Genomic DNA, 21,032 nt, shown 5'->3' on the forward strand with positions numbered 1-21,032 from the left:
TGTAGAGCTGGATGAACACAGCAGGCCAAGCAGCATCAGAGGAGCAGGAGAGCTGACGTTTCGGGTCTGGACCCTCTTGGCCTGCTGTGTTCATCCAGCTCTACATCTTGTTATCTCAAATTCTCCAGCATTGGCAGTTCCCACTATCTCTGGTTTCAGAGGGAGCTGTTTACGGGAAAATGGTGTTCGCGAATGGCTACCAGAAGATTCTCCATTACTTCTCCACACAAGAGAGATTTAGGTGCTTTCTCCGGCGCAGGCTGGGTGTTTCTGCTGTATTGTCCAAGGCAACCATCAAGAAGTTGTTACTATGCTACGTACTCCTCACCACACACACACACACACACACACAAAAGTCTGTCTCTGGGTAAAACTACCCTGAGCACACACCCATGGAGGCGATGTGTTTAGCATTCTCTCCCACTGCTTGAATAAAGTAACTCAATGACTTCCAGTAAATTGTTTTATTTTAAAACTATATCATCTTCTTCCACAGTTTCCAAATTTAAAACAGTATTTTTCCCCCAATTTTTAGTCTACAGAAGAAAAAAAATAAAAAGGTCTTTACAATGGGGTGAGGAATAGGTATACCAACAGTGCTGTTTAGAAAGGGATTTCCAGGATTAATTCCAAGTCAAGACGGTATGTAGCTTGGTGAGGAACCTACAGGTGATGGCAATCCTATACATCTGCTGCCTTTGTCCTTCTTTGTGGTGGAGGTTGCAGTTTGGAAGGTGCTGTCGAGGGAGCCCTGCATTGCTGCAGTCAATCTTAAAAGTGATTCACATTGTTGGTGAAGAGAATGAATATTTAAGTTGGTGGTTGGGACATGAATCAAAGGGGCTGTTTTGTCCTGGATGTTGTTGTTGTTGTTACTCATCCAGGGGTACTGGCGATAAATTCCTTAATATTCCATCATATTCCTGACATGCACCTTACACATGGTGGACAGACTTTGGAAAGACAGAAGATGAGTTACTTGCTTCTAACCTGCTCTTACAGCCACAGGATTTATATGGCTGGTTCAGTTCAGTGTTTAATCATTGGTAACCATTACAGTCTTGGTAGTTGGTATTCAGCAATGGTAATAACATTGTATGTCAAGAGGCGATTGTTAGATTCTCTCTTATTGGAGAAGGACATTGCCTGGCATTGTGTGACACTAATGTTGCTGGCCACTTTTCAGGTCAAACCTGGATGCTGTCCAGGTCTTATTATATATGAGCAAAGACCGTTTCAGTAGCTGAGAAGTCATGATTGGTGCAGAGATCTGTACAATTTCCACTTCCGATCCAAAGATGGAGGGAAGGTCATTGATGAAAAAGCTGAAGGCAGTTGGGTTTTGGATCCTACCATGAGGAACTCCTGCAGTGATATCCTGGGATTAAGATGATTGATCTGCGACAACTGCAATCCCATCTTTCCACATGATTGCCACTGACTCGGTTTTCTTAGGGTTCTTTGAAGACAGACTCAGTCAATCGCTGCTTTGATGTCAAGTGCAGTAATTCCCATCTCACCTCACCTCTGGAGTTCAACTTTTTTCTCCATTGCACTGAAGATGATCCTTCATATTGCTGATGTTCAAGGGTCTAATTATGAAACAATAATTGGCCAGGTTTGATTTATCCTTCCTTTTATTGGCAGAATATATCTGGGCAATTGTCCACATTGTTGGGTAGAAGCCGGTCACTTAACTGTACTAGAACAGATTAGTTTGGGGTGCAGCTAACTCTAGAATATAAATCTTCAGTCCTATTGCCAGGTTATAGCCCGCAGCCTTTGTAGTAGTGTGTCTTCAGCTGTTTTTTGACATCAAATGGAGTGATAACCGAAGTCTCATCAGACTAAGTGTATCTCTCAGTTGGCTTCTAATAGTTAAATTTAGAGCTAAACAGACTGACAGATAACTTGAAAATCTGACAGCAAGGAAAGAAAATTAAATGAATGTCAAGTAAAGTCAACCATCAAACATGTATCAATACAAAAACATCCGCAATGCTCTTATACTAGAAATGACAGGTACACAATTGTTCTTGGGTGCTGGATGTCACAATAAACTGCAATATTTCTTCAATTCACCCTGGTTTGTTACTTGCATTGAGAGAGACAGAGAATCCACTAACAGGAAATAATAGAAATATTTAAATATGTTGCTATGGGAAGTTCTTGAGCAAAGGTTAAGTGATTAAACTAAGGAACTAAAAAAAATTAATTTGTTTCGTCACCCTGGGATGCGTTATATAGACAGTTTGTGACTGGTTATTAAGTGGCCTGGTTCAATGAAGAGTGTAGGACAGCATACAAGGAGCAGCAAGAGAAGAACTAAAAAAAGATGCCAAATGATTAAGGCCAGCACATTAGTGCATCAGTCTAGATTGATGCCTGTGCAACCATCTTAAGCCAAAAATGCTGAGGATGTTCAAATTCAGGCTCGTCTTGAGATCTCCAGCATCACAGATGGAAGCCTTCAGCTAATTTAATTCACTCCACTTCACAGAAATGAACAGGTGAAAACACTGCATACAGCAAAGACCGACCATATCCAATCAGTAGCGCTTAAGAATTGTGCATGCCTGGAGTCTTCTCTGTCATTTAAATAGATCATAGCTGATCTACTTCGTCATCATTTTCCTACAAGATCCCCTATTGCTTTGATACATTTAATTTCTAGAAACCAATTGATCTCTATCTTAAATATACTCCAGTGTAGAGAATTCCAAAAATGCACCCCATTGAGTGAAAAAAAATTCCTCCTCATCTCATTCCTAAATGACCTACCTCTTATTTCAAAACTATTCATTTCTGCATCTAACCAGTAATAATTTTACATGTTTCAATCAGGTCACTTATTCTTCTAAACTCTAGAGAATATGCTCCTCAATATTTCCTCACAGGAAAATCCCACTGTCCCAGGGACCAGGTTGGGAATCTCCAATGCAGTCCTTCTCTGGCAAGATAAGGAAACCAAGTGTGGCCTCACTCAGGCTCAATGCAATTTCAGCAAGACTTTTTTACGCCTGTTACCAAATTGTTTTGCAATAAAGGCCAAATACCACTTCTCTTTCTACCTACTTACTGTACCTGCATGTTAACAGGTTGTGAACAGGACTCCAAACACTTGGCAATCTTGAATTGTTTTTCTTAAAAAATTTGACAACCTCACAGTTTTTCTACATTACATTTTTACAGCCCTCGCTGAATTTTTATTATTTTAATTCTATTCTTTCATCAGTTTTGCTTTGGAGCTGTGAACTTGTAACTGTGAGTCACAGATGACATTCGGACTATGGGTAGCAGCTTGTATTAAAGGAAAACAGATCAAACAAGTTTTTGTTTAGTCATGAGGCTAAGCCTGGAAGTTAACTGCAGGTTGGTTCTGATCAAACAGTTTTGCAGGGATGAACATTATGTTTAAACAGATAGCAGAACTTGGTTATTAACGAGGTCACTACCTGTGAATTGGTTCCAACAAGTCTAGAAAAGACCTTATGCTCAAACAGATGGTAAATGTTGAACTGCAACTGGGACCTCATGGAAGAGGTGATCAGTCTGTCGGAGAGTGCTCAGAGTTTGAATTGGTTTTTCAACTGTGTTTCTTTAGAGAAGGAATCTGGCTAGAAAAGGTGACCCTGATCAACACCTTCAGAAAATCGACAAAGAAACTAACATCTATGCCTGTGGAATAACACATCATGAAAACAATAGATAAACAATAAATAATCTGGCCAGAGATAGTAGGAACTGCAGATGCTGGAGAATCTGAGATAACAAGGTGTAGAGTTGGATGAACACAGCAGGCCAAGCAGCATCAGCGGAGCAGGAAGGCTGACGTTTCGGGCCGAGACCAGAAGGGGCTTAAAACAAAGATTTTCAGGTTTATAGCATAGACCAATTGGATTTGTAATATTATTTTGCTCTAATAAAGTCATTGTTTTTCAATAAATTGATAAATCTTTTGTTTGGTGTCTGGATTGATAACTTGAGCCTGGGATTGTTTATTCAAAAGTCTGGTTAGGAATTATTGGGGCAATGTCGAGGCTCTTTGAAGGTTTTAATTTTACTGTGTTATGATTACAGAGATAGAAAATCTGTGTTGGTTCGGCAGTCTGTCCCCGTGTTGTGACAATATTCCATTCATTGTCTTCTCGTCCATTCACTTAGCCCATCCAAATCCTCTTGAAGCCCCTTTGTACTCTCCTCACAACTCATATTCCTGCCCAGTTTTGGGTCATCAGCAAACTTGGAAATATTACATTTGAACCTTCCATCTAAATCATTGATGTAGATTGTGAATTGCTGAGGCCCTGTGCTATCTCATTTGTCACAACCTGCTGATTAAGAATGACCATTTTATTTCTATCCTGTCTGTTAACTGATTCCTAATCTATGTGTTTTAATTTTGCTTAACCACCTCCTCTACAGGACTTTATTGACAGCCTTCTGGAATTTGAAATGTAACACATACACTTGTTCCCCTTATCAACTCTATTCTTGATAGCTCCAAAATTCTTTTAACAGGCTTGTCAAAACATGATGTCCTTTTTATAAATCAATGTTGATGTGCCCGATCCTATCATTATTTTCTAAGTGTCTAATTTGGTTTCTAGCTATTTCTCTACTATTGATGTCAAGCTAACACATAAATAGTTCCCAGCTTTCTCTCTCCCACCTTTCTTGAATGGTGGAGTTACTTTTTCTAATTTCCAATCTGCAGGAATTATTCTAGAATCTATTGAATTTTGGAAGATGATCACCAAGTATCCATTACCTCTACAGCCACCTCTTTCATACTCTGGGATGTAGGTCTCAGTATACTGTACAATTCTGCAGTCTCTCTTCACCTATTATAATCAAATAATATCCTACTTTTTTTTCCACCAAAATGAGCAAATTCACATGTTCCCATATTCTGCCAACTTTGGCTGACTCACTTAATCTATTTGTATTCTTTTGCAGACATTTTGTATCCCATAGCTTGCTCTCCTACCTATTCTTTGTATCAAATTTGGCTACAATTCATCCACTTCAATATGTAAATCATAAATAGTTGAGGCTCCACAGTGTTCTATGCATCAGCACTAAACATAGCTCAATTATCCCGATTCTGTGTCCTATTGGTTGGTCAATCTTCTATTCATGCAAATATATCACTCCCAACCACACGGCATCTTTGTTCATTACAAGTCTCTGTGCTGTTGTCATTCCATCCTTCACAATTCCACATTCCAAACTTGTTGACACCCTGATCCTGAGTAGGTCTACTTAGTATACTCATTGGTGCTGTCACAGAAGTTATGCAAACTTAATTGCTAAAGACTCTAGTAGCCTGAGACCAAAACAGATCCTTTGTTATCATTTGAACAGCAATTCTTGTAAGTTGTCTAGCACATTGAGGTGAGATAGCAAGGCTTCATTCGACTGAGTGTTGCATCAAGAAGCCCTCGTAAAACTCTAATCAGTGGGTATTGGGGGCAAACTCTCTGCTGGTTAAAGTCATACCTAGCACATAGGAAGATGGTTGTGGTTGCTGGAGATCAGTCATTGCAGCTCTAAGGAGGCAGCACAGTGGCTCAGTGGCTCAGTGGTTAGTACTGCTGCCTCACAGCGCCAGGGACCCGGGTTCGATTCCACCCTCAGGCGACGGTCTGTGTGGATTTTGCACATTCTCCCCGTGTCTACATGGGTTTCCACTGGGTGCTCTGGCTTAGCCATGCTAAGTTGCCCGTTGTGTTCAGGGATGTGTAGATTAGGTGGATTATAGGGGCATGGGTCGAGGTGGGATGCTCTGTGGATCGGTGTGGACATGTTGGGAAGAAGGGCCTGTTTCTACACTGTAGGGATTCTATGATGATGATTCTATGATCTCTGCAGGATTTCCTCAGGGTAGTATCCTCAGCCCAAACATCTTCAGCTGCTTCATCTATGACCTTCCCTCCAACATAAGATCAGAAGTGGGGATGTTCACTGATGATCGCATAATGTTCAGCACTATTTGTGATTCCTCACTTACTGAAGCAGTCTTATTCAAATGCAACAAGATCTAGACAAAATCCATGCTTGCAGTGACAAATGGCAAGTAATATTTACGCCATACAAATGCCAGGCAATGACCATTTCTAATAATAGACAATCTCATCATCACTCCTTGATATTCAATGGTATTACCCATCACTGAATCCCCCACTATCAACATTCTTGGGATTACCACTGGCCAGAAACTCAACTAGTCTCACCACAGTGGCTGCAAGAGCAGGTCAGAGGCTAGGAATACTTTGGGCCCGCAATTCACATCTTGACTCCCCAGAGCCTGTCCACCATCTACAAGGCACAAATCAGGAGGGGCACTGTTAGCTTTCATTTCGAGAGGGCTAGAATACTAGAGCAGAGATGTATTGCTAAAGCTATATGAGACTTTGGCCAGACTGCATTTGGAATATTGTGAGCAGTTTTTGAGCTCTGTATCCAAGAAAAGATGAGCTGGCCTTGGAGGGGGTCCAGAGTAGAAATAATAGATTCATAGAATCCCTACATTGTGGAAGCAGGCTATTTGGCCCATTGAGCCCACACCGCCCCTCCAAGCAGCATCCCACCCAGAATATAAACCCTGCCTTATCTCTGTAACCCTGATTTTTCTATGGCTAATCCCCCTAGCCTGCACATCCCTGGACATTACGGGCAATTTAGCATGGCCAATCCGCCTAACCTGCACATCTGTAGACTGGTGTGGTGATGGTGGTGGTGGGTGGGGAATGAAGCACCCGGAGGAAACCCACAGAGACACAATTCATGTGGTTCCTTCTGGGTCCATAATTGATGAAATTCATAAAGATGAGGAAGATCTCATTGAAACTTACAGAATGATGAGAGGCATGGATAGAGTGGACGTGAAGAACATTTCTACTAGTAGGAGAGACTAGACCCTAGGCCACACAACCTCAGGGTGAAGGGATGACGTTTTAGAACTGAGATGAGAAGGAATTTCACCAGCCAGAGGAGATGAATCCGTGGAATTCATTGCCGCAGAAGGCTGTGGAGGCCAACTAATTGCATGTATTTAAGGAATAGACGATTCATAATTAGTAAGGGAATCAAGCGTTACGAGAGAAGGCACGAGAATGGGGTTGAAAAACATATCATCCACGATCAAATGGCTGAGCAGACTTGATGGGTCGAATGGCCTACTTTTGCTCCTATATCTTGGTCTATGATCTAAAAGGTGTTTGCAGAGTTTGTATCAGAAAGGTACCGAGTTGCAAATTTAGCTTGTGATGAACAGTAAGAGAAGGCCAAAGACAGAGACATCACTGTGGGGTGGAGAATTGAAGTGTTAATCTGTTCGTCTGCTTTTTTCTCTACCTGTTGGTTCCTGGTCCACTGGAGTCTGGTCTGCTTAGCCAGTTTTTTCATCTGTCATCCCCTTTCCTTTTGACTATTCATATAGATCTATGTATTTTAGTTCTTTGTTTACTCTAACTGCAACTTTATTGTTTCATGCTAATATTACCCTTGCTATTTAATCATCTCTTATTTTTATTCAAGAACTGCGCATCATTCCTCTTTTCTCTCCTGAACGTGGTTCTTTTTCACCTTGACCTGTCTTTCCATTGTCTATTTTAAGTGCAGTTCATGACATATTCCTGTTCTAATCAAATCTGCAATCAAATGCTGACTTATTTGCTACCACCACAGATGCAGCTACAGCACTTTCGGTTTGTTTTCCTTTCTAAACAGTGGTAAACACATGAACTTGTGAGATGGCTTTGAAATGTTTAGGCTTTCCCTTCCATGCAAAAGATAATGCTACCGCTGATGAAGTAATGATTGTGCTGCTGCATTCCAGAGATATAAGGCATTCAGGTATCAATCTTGGCTCTGTCATTACATCTTTATCTCCGAGTCAGAAGGTTTCTGGCTCAAGGCCTATACTAAAAATATAAGCACAAAATCTAGGCTGACATTTGAGTGTAGTGAATCTTGAATTATTGGAGGAATTTTAATGGAAGGGACATAAAACTAGATTCTTTTTACCTACTCATATAGATATAAAAGATTTCATTCAACAAGCAGCATGGAAGTTCCTGTCCCTGCCATAGCACAGAAACAATCTGAATAAAGGTCACAAATGATATGCTACATAACTGTGACTATGGTACACCTTTAAGCCTTTACCGCTCATGAGTCTTTTCATGGTCAACACAACATGCTTCTCTTAACAATTCTCCTCCATTGTCAGCTCAGTGAAATTGACTTCACTAACTTCTATTCTTAAACAGAACCTCTGTAGCAATGTCTTCTGTTCACGTGCCAATGCCCATGATTCTATCCATCGTCTTACGTCATCTTCATTTAAAAGCTTAGCAAAACTATCAACTACTCTTGTTCACCTCTACCTATTCATTAACTCTCTCTATCCTTCCACAGTCTCTTGTGCTGAGAAGTTGATTGGATAACACAAATATTGGCTAAGTCATGATTTCCGCCAAGCTCTTCAATCAGCTGCCTCTTTAGATTGCTATTATTTCCATATATCTCTCCGGTCAATGATTTTGTTTGAGACAAATTATTCAAAGACAGACTATTTGGTCCTGAGCTGAACATCTGACCCCATACTTCAAACATCAAAACAGCCTATTTCCACCGTTGTAACAAGGCTTCATTTTGCAGCTTTCTCAGCTCATTTATTATTGAAGCTTGTCATTCATCATCTTCAGGTGTGAAATCTACTGCTAATACTGGTAGGCTTAAATAAAAACAGAAAATATTGAAAATACTCAACAGATCTGGCCGCATCTGTGCAAACAGAAACAGAGTACTTCATCTATATAGTCTAATACTGTCTTTGTGGTTTCACACTTTGTAAACACTAGCTCATTCAAAACTGTTGCCATGACCTATTCTGTACCAAATCCTGTTCATCATCCATGCCCATATACTGATATACATTTGGTCTCGTTCCCCAGATGCTTAAAAATTCTCAAGCTTGTGCTGAAAACCTGACGTGGTCTTGCTCCTCCTTTTTTTCTGTGACCTCTACCAACCCTATAAATGAACTGCTTTCAATTCCTCTGAATATGGCCTCTTGTGCACCCTATCTGTAACTTCACCACTGGCAGCCTTCAGATATCTAGCTGCATTGGGAATTCTCTCCTTAGCCTCTCCATCTTGCTTCAAAGTCCACAACTTTCATCTAACATTTTTTTCCTTCTTTGTATTAGCACCAATTTTGTTTTTAATGCCTTTGTGAAGTGTCTTGGATTAAAATTTGAATTTTACACATATGATTTGGCATATAATTCTATAAACCAAGATAATTAAAGAAAACTAAGCATTTTTGTTAGATGCTTTTTCCACTCTGTGTCAATTCTTCATTAAATGCTCAATAGTATATTCTGTCTCTTGCTTCTCATGACTCAAATCATATTAGGAAAGAAATATTTATTTAATCACATTTTGAGGTTTTTACCCAAGTGGGTACTCGAAATTTATTCCATTTGTCTCACTTAATATTCCTTAATTTAGGTGGAAGTGTTGGCAAAATGATGCAGTAGATTGTGCATATGTTGATGTGTAGATTTGAATTACTTATTTCATTGGTTAACCAATGCCTCAGGTTTAAAATACTCATCCTTGTGTTCAAAACCCTCCATAATCTTGCTTATTCCTATGTCTATAATCCTTTCCAGGCTTACAACACTGCAAGAACTTGGTCTTCTTCCAACTACCACCTCTAACAAACTCCAAATTCACTTTGCCTCACCAATGAGTGGTGTATAGGTCCAAAACATTAGAACTTCTTTTCTTAAGCTCTCCACTTCTCTTCCTATCTGTAAGACATTCCTGAAAATAAATTTCTTTGGTCAAGCTTTTAACCATTCTTTGGCTCAGTATGAGGCCTGTGAAATTAAAACTAAGTACCTATTCTTTCAATAGAATGCAATCATTTACCTCATGTAGCATGGTGCAGAGTTCACAGAATTGATGGCAAAAAACTCAACAACTAATTTGTAATTGATATTAAGTAATTCTACACTTAATTATTCTCTCCTTGAAAATTATGACAGTAAATCAATTATTAAATCCTATTGAATGAAGAAATATTAATTGTTCATAATTAGAACTGTTACAAACAAATTGCACTGCAAATACAAACAGAAAGGTATTAAACTTGTAAATGCTACATACAACTTCTAATCTACAAATAACAACAGATCCCTGGGTTTACTTGTCTTAGCATCTTGAAACAATTCTATTCAGTCTTCTTTTTCTCTTTGCATTGGGAGCTTCAGACAATTTTAATTAAATTATAAAATAAAAACAAAAACACTGGAAATGCTCAATCGGTCAGGCAGCATCAATGGACAGCATTAGAGTTAATATTTCAGGTTAATGACTTCATCAAAACAGTTCAGAAACATTAACTCTGTTTCTCTCCATAGATAGTACCTGACCTGCTGAGTATTTCTAGCATTTTTTGTTTTTATTTTAGATTTTTGAGTGTCCACAATATTTTGTTTTTTTAATTAATCACCACTCAGTTCTACAGACAAGTTGTTCCATTTCAAATCAGTAGCAAGTTCTAACATGAAACAATTCAAATTGTACTGCCACTAATTTATATTTCATGAAATTGTTACAAAGAAATTAGGTACCCTGTACTTATGTTAATGGAACTATTGCATTAACATGACTCAAACAAAAGTCCATGTAAATGAAAACTTCTCAATGGAGAAAATAAGGAGCACATCTATAGGATTTATTATGTTGAGTTGCACAGATATACTATTTTAGATTTCTAATGGTTGCTGGGATTTATTTTCTTACAAATGGAGTTTGAAGCATAGTGTCAAAATAATTAGAAGAAATTCTGCAGTGCATCTGACTTCGGTACTCTTGAAATAGACAACAGGTGCAAAGAAATAAACTTTTCATTCTTGTATTACATGTTAATTTCTAGTACTTTAAAGGACACAAATATGTTCAACTCAGAAAAAGTAGTATGACATTGAGAATGCAGTATCATTATTTTGAATCTCAACCTACCTCATACTCCTGTGAGAATTTCAAATTATCATTGGCTTTCAATCTTTCAATGTTGTCAGCAAGATCAGTAATGGGGATTGGTGGATGGTCCCTCATGCCTAACCAAATAAGAGCCACAAAGTCAGTGAGACATATAAATACAGAACATGACAACTTTTTTGAAAACATAAATAAAATGAAATAAGTGTTAAAAGCACATGTGCATTATGCATGTAAAAAGGTTATGTGTGATATTACCAAAAAACACTGGAATTACAATATAACATGCGCCAATATTTGTGGTTTTTTTTTATATAACTGTATGGTTGAAACTGTTCTCTACTGAACATGCTCAGATGCAACAGTCACTGATCACACAGCACACAATTTCTAAGCGGCCCATATGCGGTTACATACAGAAAAGTGATGACAAAGGCAGATTTGAATGAGAAACATAGTAAAGGCTGTTAAAATTGCAGCAGTCCCTTTTTCTCATCTACACAGACCAAGGTGTTAATCAAATCCAGTCATGTTTCTGTTTTAAGATGAAAACAGAATAATCAATTTTGCAAAAATACCCCAAAAATATGTCACTCAAATCACTGAGGGAGAAAAAAGTATATTTTTTTCTGCTTCATGCATTCATATTCTTCCATCATTATTGCAATTAATAGGCACACTAGAATTAATACTACATCTAAAAAGCTCACATTCTGTTTAGCTTTTACATAGCATTCTTTATTAAAATTAAATTTATACTTATTTACAATGGAAAACATTAAATTCAATACAATCCTATTGTTTTTGCTGGTGCTTGGGAAGAAGGTAAGAATATGCAGCAGCTCAGAATAATTCTTCAGTTTGACAGTCTTCCCAGCATAACATTGCTGAACAACAGATCTCGTCTTGAAAATAAAACTTTATATTTGTGGAGGATTGTTGAATATCTCCACTTGAATGTTGGAAACTTTTAAAAAAATCCTTCAATGATATTTCAGTTTTTATCTTCATCACATGTGCATGTCTCAAGTTCTATTTTGTTCTGTGTAATAAAGTTTAAAATTGATTTGATTTTAACATTTTTCATTTTTTGGTTGTCTATCTGGGAATTAATTAATCTAACTGGCTATTTGACCAGCTTTATGCTATCATTACAAGTAGAGGCTTAGAATCCCTGTTATGGAATGCTAGAACAAAATGCATGGTTACAGAGTTGCACCATTGGTCAGAGACCAAAAATCTCTCAGTGAGTTTGAAGCCAATTGTGGGCATTCATGCTGTATCACTGGCTGAAAATTCCAGGTCTGTAAGTTTTCTTTAAGTATCAAGTATGGCAGCAATTTAGTCCTTTTGTTTTGTTTGTTTATTACAACTCTAAAAATCCTCAGGGTCTTTCCAGTTCTCACAAACTTACCGAGTCAACAATTCTATCTGCACATAGGATTCAAATAAAATTGTGAAACCTCAGTAAGGAAGACTCATTAGTCATCAAGCATTAATCCTTAAATAAAAATAATGTGCAAATGTATGGGAAGAAGCAAGAGATTGGCACTTGGTAGTGATGCTCGTTTGAAGACCTATTGCGGGCATGACGGACCAAATGGCCTCCTTCTATGCCTTAAGACTTCTGTGATTTAAGTGTAAAGCCAGATTTAAGCTACACTGCATTTCTTTGAGTTGTTTTGTTGATTTGTCATTCAATAAAAGGGTGGCGTCACATGCAATTTTAGCATTCAAAATGACCTGGTAATCCATGACTCAGAATTCTGATATCAGCACAAATTCATGCACTAGTTCTATTCCCAGAATAGATATGACTTTTCCACTTTGCATGAAGGGATTTCACTTGGTGCTACACCAAAGTCTGGATCCAACATTTCTACATGACACAATATTTTGCAGTGCTGATGGTTATAGCCTGACGGATGCCAATACACAAGTCAGGCATCAAATGATCACATATATATGCACAGGTTAAAACTACTTCAAATTTGAGTAATTCTTCATTTTAAAATAGTTGACAATTCATTAGAAAAGGCATACAAACACGTGTCTGATGAGCTTTCCACCAAAATGAAATAAATAAATCTTTACTGGAATTCTCAGCTACTCCTCAGGAACAGAGCATTTTTATTGCTGTTAAGATCAAAGGTTGGGAATTTTGGTTCCTATTCAGATGCCCAGATTGAATTGCTTAATTAACATGATCTTCAAAAAGAATTGGCACAATTATATTGTTCTACATCTAGATGTCTATCCTACGTTCCATATGATTAGTCTGTTGCAATATCAGTCATAACATTGGACAACTTATTCAACAGCCTTTAATAAAAGGTATTAGGAGTGCTATGACTTCACATAACAAAAATATTTCTTTAGAATATAATTTTATATTCTAATATTTTGCCATTAATTGGTAGTATGTGATTGCGGATAAAATTCTCAGTATCAATACTGATACATTGTAATTGGTACTGAACTGAAATTTGATCTTGAATAAGCACGAGAGGGGGAGGTAAGTGGGCCATCTAGTTAAAACTGTTGTCCAAATCCCAATGGGTACTTATACCATATTATTAATGTGAGCCTTGTATTAGATCATTTATTAGATCTTAGACATGCAATGAGAGAATTTGAAGGAAAACAAAATAATGGTGCAATGATTAAACAGTTTTGAGGTAAATGAAAAAGAAATTAAAGTGATTCTATGACAAGACAGTTTACAAATGTGACATTAATAAAATCAAAGTTTGAATATAAATAACAGGTACCATCTGGTGGCGGAATATCATCACTGCACCAATATTCTGGCATTGCCTTCATTTTCTCAGCATCTAGCAGGAATGTCAAGTATCCCAGATCCTTGGTTATACACTTGAACAAATACCTTGAGCAGCCATTTATTAGGAAATATACTGATGGCAGAAAATGTAGCTAAATTCCAAATTCCGCACCCTACACTGAGACAGATGCGATATTCAAACTGATTAGATTTTGTTTTTATATTTTGTGATCAACCTGTTCAGAAATGTTATTACACACCTCTGAAGCAGGTAGGAGTTGAACCCGGGCCTCCTGGCTCAAAGGTAGGGACCCTGCCACCACACCACAAGAACCCACTGTTTAGATTTTTCCTTCTACATATACATTTGAAGTAGACAAGTGATCATACTTCACAATTCTTCAGCCAACGAACACCAACATTGCAAACATTTTACACAACATTTACTGTATTTATTAGAATCTGTGAAGATCGAATCACAACTTCATTAAACTTTGTGTTTCGCAATTTCAACTCTTTGCCTACAGAAATTATGGACATACTCGAAAGACTAACTGCTTTTAATACTACAATTCAAAATGTGCAGTGCCCTTGCTTTCCAACTTTATGTTTAATAAGAAACAGAATGATGTAAAAACCTTACTGACATTTTTGTCCTTTTTCTTCCTATCTGTGATATTTTTAATATTAGAATACATGATTTTGAGATTGTAAAAGAAAATTAATCCACTGTAAATTTCTAAATAATTTCTAAAATAAAATTATTTCAATTTGTCTTAAGAACTGAATGTCTGAGCAAAGATTCAGTTTTATAAAGCTGAAATTTATTTTCTAGGTTCTTGAAATGCAGCATATGGAAAATGGCAAAAGGCCTTTATAATGCTGAGGACTATAAATCTACTGAATTTGCAGAATAAATTAACACTTTTTTTAATACTCAAAGGTGTCACTTCAATTCCTATGTACTGCTGAAAGACCTTCAAAACTAGAAATTCAACATTTCTGTCCTTTGAGGACTTGAGATTTTGTTCTGCTAGTGTGCCTATCAAAATGTTTACAACCCATTTTGTGATTCAAAGGTTTCAAGAAAATAATAAATGTTTGCTTTTTAAAATATGAATATGATAACTTTGGAGTACACATGTACACCACAGAAATTGAGGTTGTGTAGATAACCAAAGGGGACACTGCTCAATTAGTCACACTGGAACTGAGATTAGGTTCGTTGAGCAAAAATGACCTTCATGGCAGAGCAAGAGGAAATATACAGAAAAAAAAATGCAGAAAAGAAACAGGACAATTAAACTAACTTGAGTTGTTTGGGCAACTGGGGACACTTGGACCTGTGAAGAAAATGGGGCAGAAACATGTTTTTAAAAAAAAAAGGGGAAGAAAACAAATTAGTTTGTACCAGTGGAAAAGAGACCAATCTCAGCGTTAAATAGGTGAAGGAACACTTATATACTCAGGAGTTTCAAATAACATGACTTCTTTGTTCTAAAAGTCAGCAATTATTCCAACCAATTATTTTCATCACGTGGATAGTAATTACTGAAACACCAAGCATTGTAGATTCAAAAAATATTATCTTTTCAGTATTTTCCACTGACATAAAGCACTAACTTATTCAAAGGAAAATAACATATATTTCATATTTTTGTATTATTATCCATGAAGTACTGAAATTTCAGTTAATGTCTTACAGTACTTGGTCACACTCGACTTTGACTCTTTATTTGAACCCCTGAGTATAGTTGCTTAAAGAGCATCAACACAAAAAAAACTTAACAATCCAGATGCTGCCTTGCATTTCTAATTTAATAACTTCATTTCATGCAATTGCACTAAGTAAGTCTTGCTTTAGTAAGAAAAATTCCATCCGATGCACAATTTCACGTTAAATCATTAGTGCTTCAAGTAATTATTTTGAGTTTCAATGGCTATTTTGAGTTCTATAAACCTATTCAAGCATGCTGTTCACATGGTAGGGTGGCGTTTGGGAGTGAGCTGTGAACAGTGCCAAATCGGGACAATCCAACTCACATATACCCTTGTGGTTATATTAACATCACTGGTTTGCTGAATAAGCATGTGTGTTCTTAAGAAGGGTCACTGGACCTGAAACATTAACTCTCATTTCCCTCCATAAATGCTGCCAGACCTGCTGAGAATTTCCAGGATCTGCAGTTCTTTCAGTTTTTTGTGTGTTTGGCATCCTTGGACAATCCTAAACAGCTCAGTTTTTGGGAAAATTACCAGCTCGCAACATAATTGTTTACTGTGAACATTTTGTAGGTTAGTCACTGAAATAGATTACGAAAGCTGAATTTATACAGGGCATACCTCACCATCACCTTTTCTCTAGATACTGTTTTCGAGTTAGAGTTATACATGGTCATATAGTTCCTTCGTTGATCCACGAGCCTGACGCACTATTAAGTTATTTGTTTAGGATGTGAATTTTAAAGACCAGTATTTAAATTAGACTAAGCTGGTTTATTTCATCTCATTCTTTTTGGAAGTGTTTTTCAAATTTCTGCTCAGCCCATTTATAGAGCTGTGTATTTTTAGGACTGCAGTGATGTTTTTCCACTAGCCTCCACAAGTGCATCTCTGCACTGTTGAACTGCTTCAGTATGTACAGCCTAGTAAAATCCAGGGCATTAACTAACTTTTTAAAACTCTTTTATTACCATCGATCAATCAATCATACAAGTTGAAACACGTGATTCATACACTATGAGAAATGTCTACTCTGTTTTGAAATGGTTGTGATGTTTAGATTCATCATTTGATAACAGCGGCAATCAAATCATTTATTTACCAGGTGCTCACATTGGAACATCAGAGTTAAAATGAAAGATCCAGGATGTAACACTTTGACTTTAATTTGTACAAAATAATTATATAGCATTATGCTAATTTTAACCGGTATCTTGCTTATTTGCTAATCTTACTGCACAATGCTAATTTCACTGTTATTTCCCTCATTTGCAAGACCATTAAATCTGATTACCAATTAGGCAGTAGTTCAGACTTATAAATTCTTTTTAATTACCAGTATTTTAAAACCAGCACTTTCTTGGTTCAAATTTTTTTGTTACAAATAAACCAATACATATGAGAAGTGAATGCCTCTACTGAAGAGGACAGGACAGTAAATGGGATTTTGAAAATATCGATTTTGGAGTGATGTACTCCTTTATCTACTGAATATATTTTGAACCTGTTCCATGAAAAAAGCATGGTATTTGCTCTACACAGTGGTAAGACCATGATAATGATATGCTATAATGGTTCCTCTCATTGTCATGGAATCATAGCATGACACAGTACAAAAGTCTGTCATTTGCTCTATCATTTATGTGCCAGCTCTTTGTAGAGCTATTGAGTCACTCCCACTCCCTGGATCTTCCTCTCTGCCATGTGATTTTCTTCTCCTTACTACTCACTTTGTCTCCAAAATGTCATTGGAAAGAACTGAACCAAAGTAACTGCAGGACAACTTAATGTCTGGATGGGAAGAAGTGTGAGTTGTGCAAAATCTCAGCTCGACGTTAATTTTAGTAACATTCAGTTTAAGTGTGTGGAGCCATAGGAGATGGGTGAGTTATTAAACAAATATTTTGCATCAGTGTTCGCTGTGAAGAAGGACATGAAAGCTAGGCAATTTGGGGAAATAAACAGTGATGTCTTGAAAAGTGTCCATACTACAGAAGAGGAAGTGCTGGAGGTCTGAAAACACGTAAACGTAGATAAATCCTTGGGACCTGATCAGGTGTTTCCCAGAACTTAGTGGGAAGATAGGGAAGAGATTGCTGAGATATTTGTATCGTCGATAGCCATGGGCGAGATGCTGGAAGACTGGAGATTGGCTAATGTGGTGCTATTATTTAAGAAAGGTGGTAAGGAAAAGCCAGGGAACTCTAGACTGGTGAGCTTTACGTCACTGTGGATAAGTTGTTGGAGGGGATTCTGAGGGACAGGATTTAAATACATTTGGAAAGTCAAGGACTGATTTGGGATAGTCAGCAAGGCTTTGTGTATGGGAAATTATTTCTCACTAATTTTATGAAGTTTTTTGAAGAGGTGACAAACACAATTGATGAAGGCAAAGAGGTAGACGTTGTCTATATGAACTTCAGCAAATCTTTCAACAAGGTTTTGCATGATAGATTGGTTGGTAAGATAGATTACATGACATGGGAGCTAGCCAATTTGATACAAAATTGGCTTGAAGGTAGGAAACAGTGGGTGGTGGGGGAAGGTTGTTTTTTGGACTGGAAGCCTATGACCAGTGGTGTGCCACAAGGACCAGTGCTGGGTCCACTGCTTTTTGTCATTTATATAAATGATTTGGATGTGAATATAGGAGGTAAGGTTAGTTAGTTTGTGGATGACACCAAATTGGTGTAGTGGACAGTGAAGAAATTTATCTCAGAGTACAACAGAATCTTGATCAGATGGGCCAATGGGCTGAGGCATGGCAGACGGAGATGAATTTAGATGAATGGGAGGTGCTGCATTTTGTAAAGGCAAATCAGGAAAGGAGTTATACACTTCATGGTAGGGCCCTGGGGAGTGTTGCTGAACAAAGAGACCGAGGGGTGCAGATGCATTGTTCCTTGAAAGTGGAGTTGCAGGTAGATAAGGTGGCGAAGAAGGCATCTGGGATGCTTGCCTTCATTGATCAGAACATTGCATATAGGAGTTGGGATATCAGATTGCACCTGTGCAGAACATCAGTGAGCTCACTTTTGAAATACTGCGTACAATTCTAGTCACCCTTCTATAAGGAGGATGTTGTTAAACTTGAGAGGGTGCAGAAAAGGTTTACAAGGATGTTGCCCGAACTGGACAGTTTGAGCTATAGGGAGAGGCTTAATGGGGTTTTTTTTCCTGGAGCATCCCTGGTGGCATTAGAGCATAGCACATAGAACAGTACAGCATAGTACAGGCCCTTCGGCCCACAATGTTGTGCCGAACTTTTACCCTAATCCTAAGGTCTATCCAACCTCCACCCCTACTTTATACTATCATCCATATGCCTATCCAATAGCTGCTTAAATGTCCCTAATAAGGCCAACTCCACTATCCTCTCCGGCAATGCATTCCATGCCCCAACCACTCTCTGAGTAAAGAACCTACCTCTGACGTCGCCCCTATATCTACCTCCAGTCACTTTAAAACTATGCCCCCTCGTAATAGTGACCAACACCCGAGGAAAAAGTCTCTGGCTGTCCACTCTATCTACACCTCTGATCATTTTGTACACCTCTATCAAATCACCTTTCATCCTTCATCGTTCTAAAGAGAAAAGCCCTAGCTCTCTCAACCTTTCCTCATAAGATCTTCCCTCTATTCCAGGCAACGTCCTGGTAAATCTCCTCTCTACCTTTTCCAACGCTTCCGCATCTTTCCTGTAATGAGGCAACCAGAACTGGACACAATACTCCAGATGTGACCGAACCAGGCTTTTGTACAGTTGGAGCATAACTTCTTGGCTCTTGAACTCAATCCCTCTATTAATGAAAGCTAACGCACCATACGCCTTCTTAACAACTGTATCCACCTGGGTGACAGCTTTCACAGAACTGTGGACATGAACCCCAAGATCCCTCTGCTCCTCCACACTGCCAAGAATCTTTCCGTTAACCCTGTATTCTGCTTTCAAGTTTGTCCTTCCAAATTGAATCACCTCACACTTTTCAGGGTTAAACTCCATCTGCCACTTCTCAGCCCAGCTCTGCATCCTATCAATTTTCCTTTGTAACCTAGAACAGCCCTCCGCACTATTCACAACTCGATCCACCTTCGTATCGTACGCGAACTTACTAATCCACCCTTCCACTCCTTCACTTATGTAGATAGGCCAACAAGAGGCGAGGCCACATTGGATTTGCTACTGGGTAATGAACCAAGCCAGGTGTTAGATTTGGAGGTAGGTGAGCACTTTGGTGATAGTGACCACAATTCGGTTACGTTTACTTTAGCGATGGAAAGGGATCGGTATATACCGCAGGGCAAGAGTTATAGCTGGGGGAAAGGCAATTAAGAGGCGATGAGGCAAGATTTAGGATGCATAGGATGGAGAAGGAAACTGAAGGGGCTGGGCACAATTGAAATGTGGAGCTTGTTCAAGGAACAGCTACTGCGTGTCCTTGAGAAGTATGTACCTGTCAGGCAGGGAGGAAGTGGTCGAGCGAGGGAACCGTGGTTTACTAAAGAAGTTGAATCTCTTGTCAAGAGGAAGAAGGAGGCTTATATAGAGATGAGGCGTGAAGGCTCAGTTAGGGCGCTTGAGAGTTACAAGTTAGCCAGGAAGGACCTAAAGAGAGAGCTAAGAAGAGCCAGGAGGGACATGAGAAGTCTTTAGCAGGTAGGATCATGGAAAACCCTAAAGCTTTCTATAGGTATGTCAGGAATAAAAGAATGACTACAGTAAGATTGGGGCCGGTCAAGGACAGTAGTGGGAAGTTGTGCGTGGAGTCCGAAGAGATAGGAGAGGTGCTAAATGAATATTTTTCGTCAGTATTCACACAGGAAAAAGACAATGTAGTCGAGGAGAATACTGAGATACAGTCTATTACTCTAGACGGGATTGAGGTTCATAAGGAGGAGGTGTTAGCAATTCTGGAAGGTGTGAAAATAGATAAGTCCCCTGGGCCGGATGGGATTTATCCAAGGATTCTCTGGGAAGCGAGAGAGGAGATTGCAGAGCCTTTGGCTTTGATCTTTATGTCGTCATTGTCTTCAGGAATAGTGCCAGAAGACTGGAGACAAGCAAATGTTGTCCCCTTGTTCAAGAAGGGGAGTAGAGACAACCCTGGTAATTATAGACCAGCGAGCCTTACTTCGGTTGTCGGTAAAGTGTTGGAAAGGATTATAAGAGATAGGATTTACAATCATCTAGAAAGGAATAATTTGATTAGGGATAGTCAACACGGTTTTGTGAAGGGTAGGTCGTGCCTCACAAACCTTATTGAGTTCTTTGAGAAGGTGACCAAACAGGTGGATGAAGGTAAAGCGGTTGATGTGGTGTATTTGGATTTCAGTAAAGCGTTTGATAAGGTTCCCCATGGTAGGCTATTGCAGAAAATACGGAGGCATGGGATTGAGGGTGATTTAGCGGTTTGGATCAGAAATTGACTAGCTGTAAGAAGACAGAGGGTGGTGGTTGATGGGAAATGTTCATCCTGGAGTTCAGTTACTAGTGGTGTACCTCAAG

General features: G+C 38.5%; 1 protein-coding gene across 1 annotated transcript in view; it reads right to left on the reverse strand.

Moving 5' to 3' along the window:
- The window catches only part of ptprfa (protein tyrosine phosphatase receptor type Fa), a 490,838-nt gene that overhangs the window by 94,977 nt on the left and 374,829 nt on the right, over positions 1–21,032 (reverse strand). Inside the window, exon 22 of the mRNA XM_048601537.1 lies at positions 11,044–11,141. Coding sequence (XP_048457494.1) covers positions 11,044–11,141 — 98 coding nt within the window. The remainder of the gene's footprint in view (positions 1–11,043; positions 11,142–21,032) is intronic.

The sequence above is a fragment of the Rhincodon typus genome, chromosome 10, assembly GCF_021869965.1.
Source record: "Rhincodon typus isolate 14 chromosome 10, sRhiTyp1.1, whole genome shotgun sequence".
Taxonomy (NCBI): Eukaryota; Metazoa; Chordata; class Chondrichthyes; order Orectolobiformes; family Rhincodontidae; genus Rhincodon; species Rhincodon typus.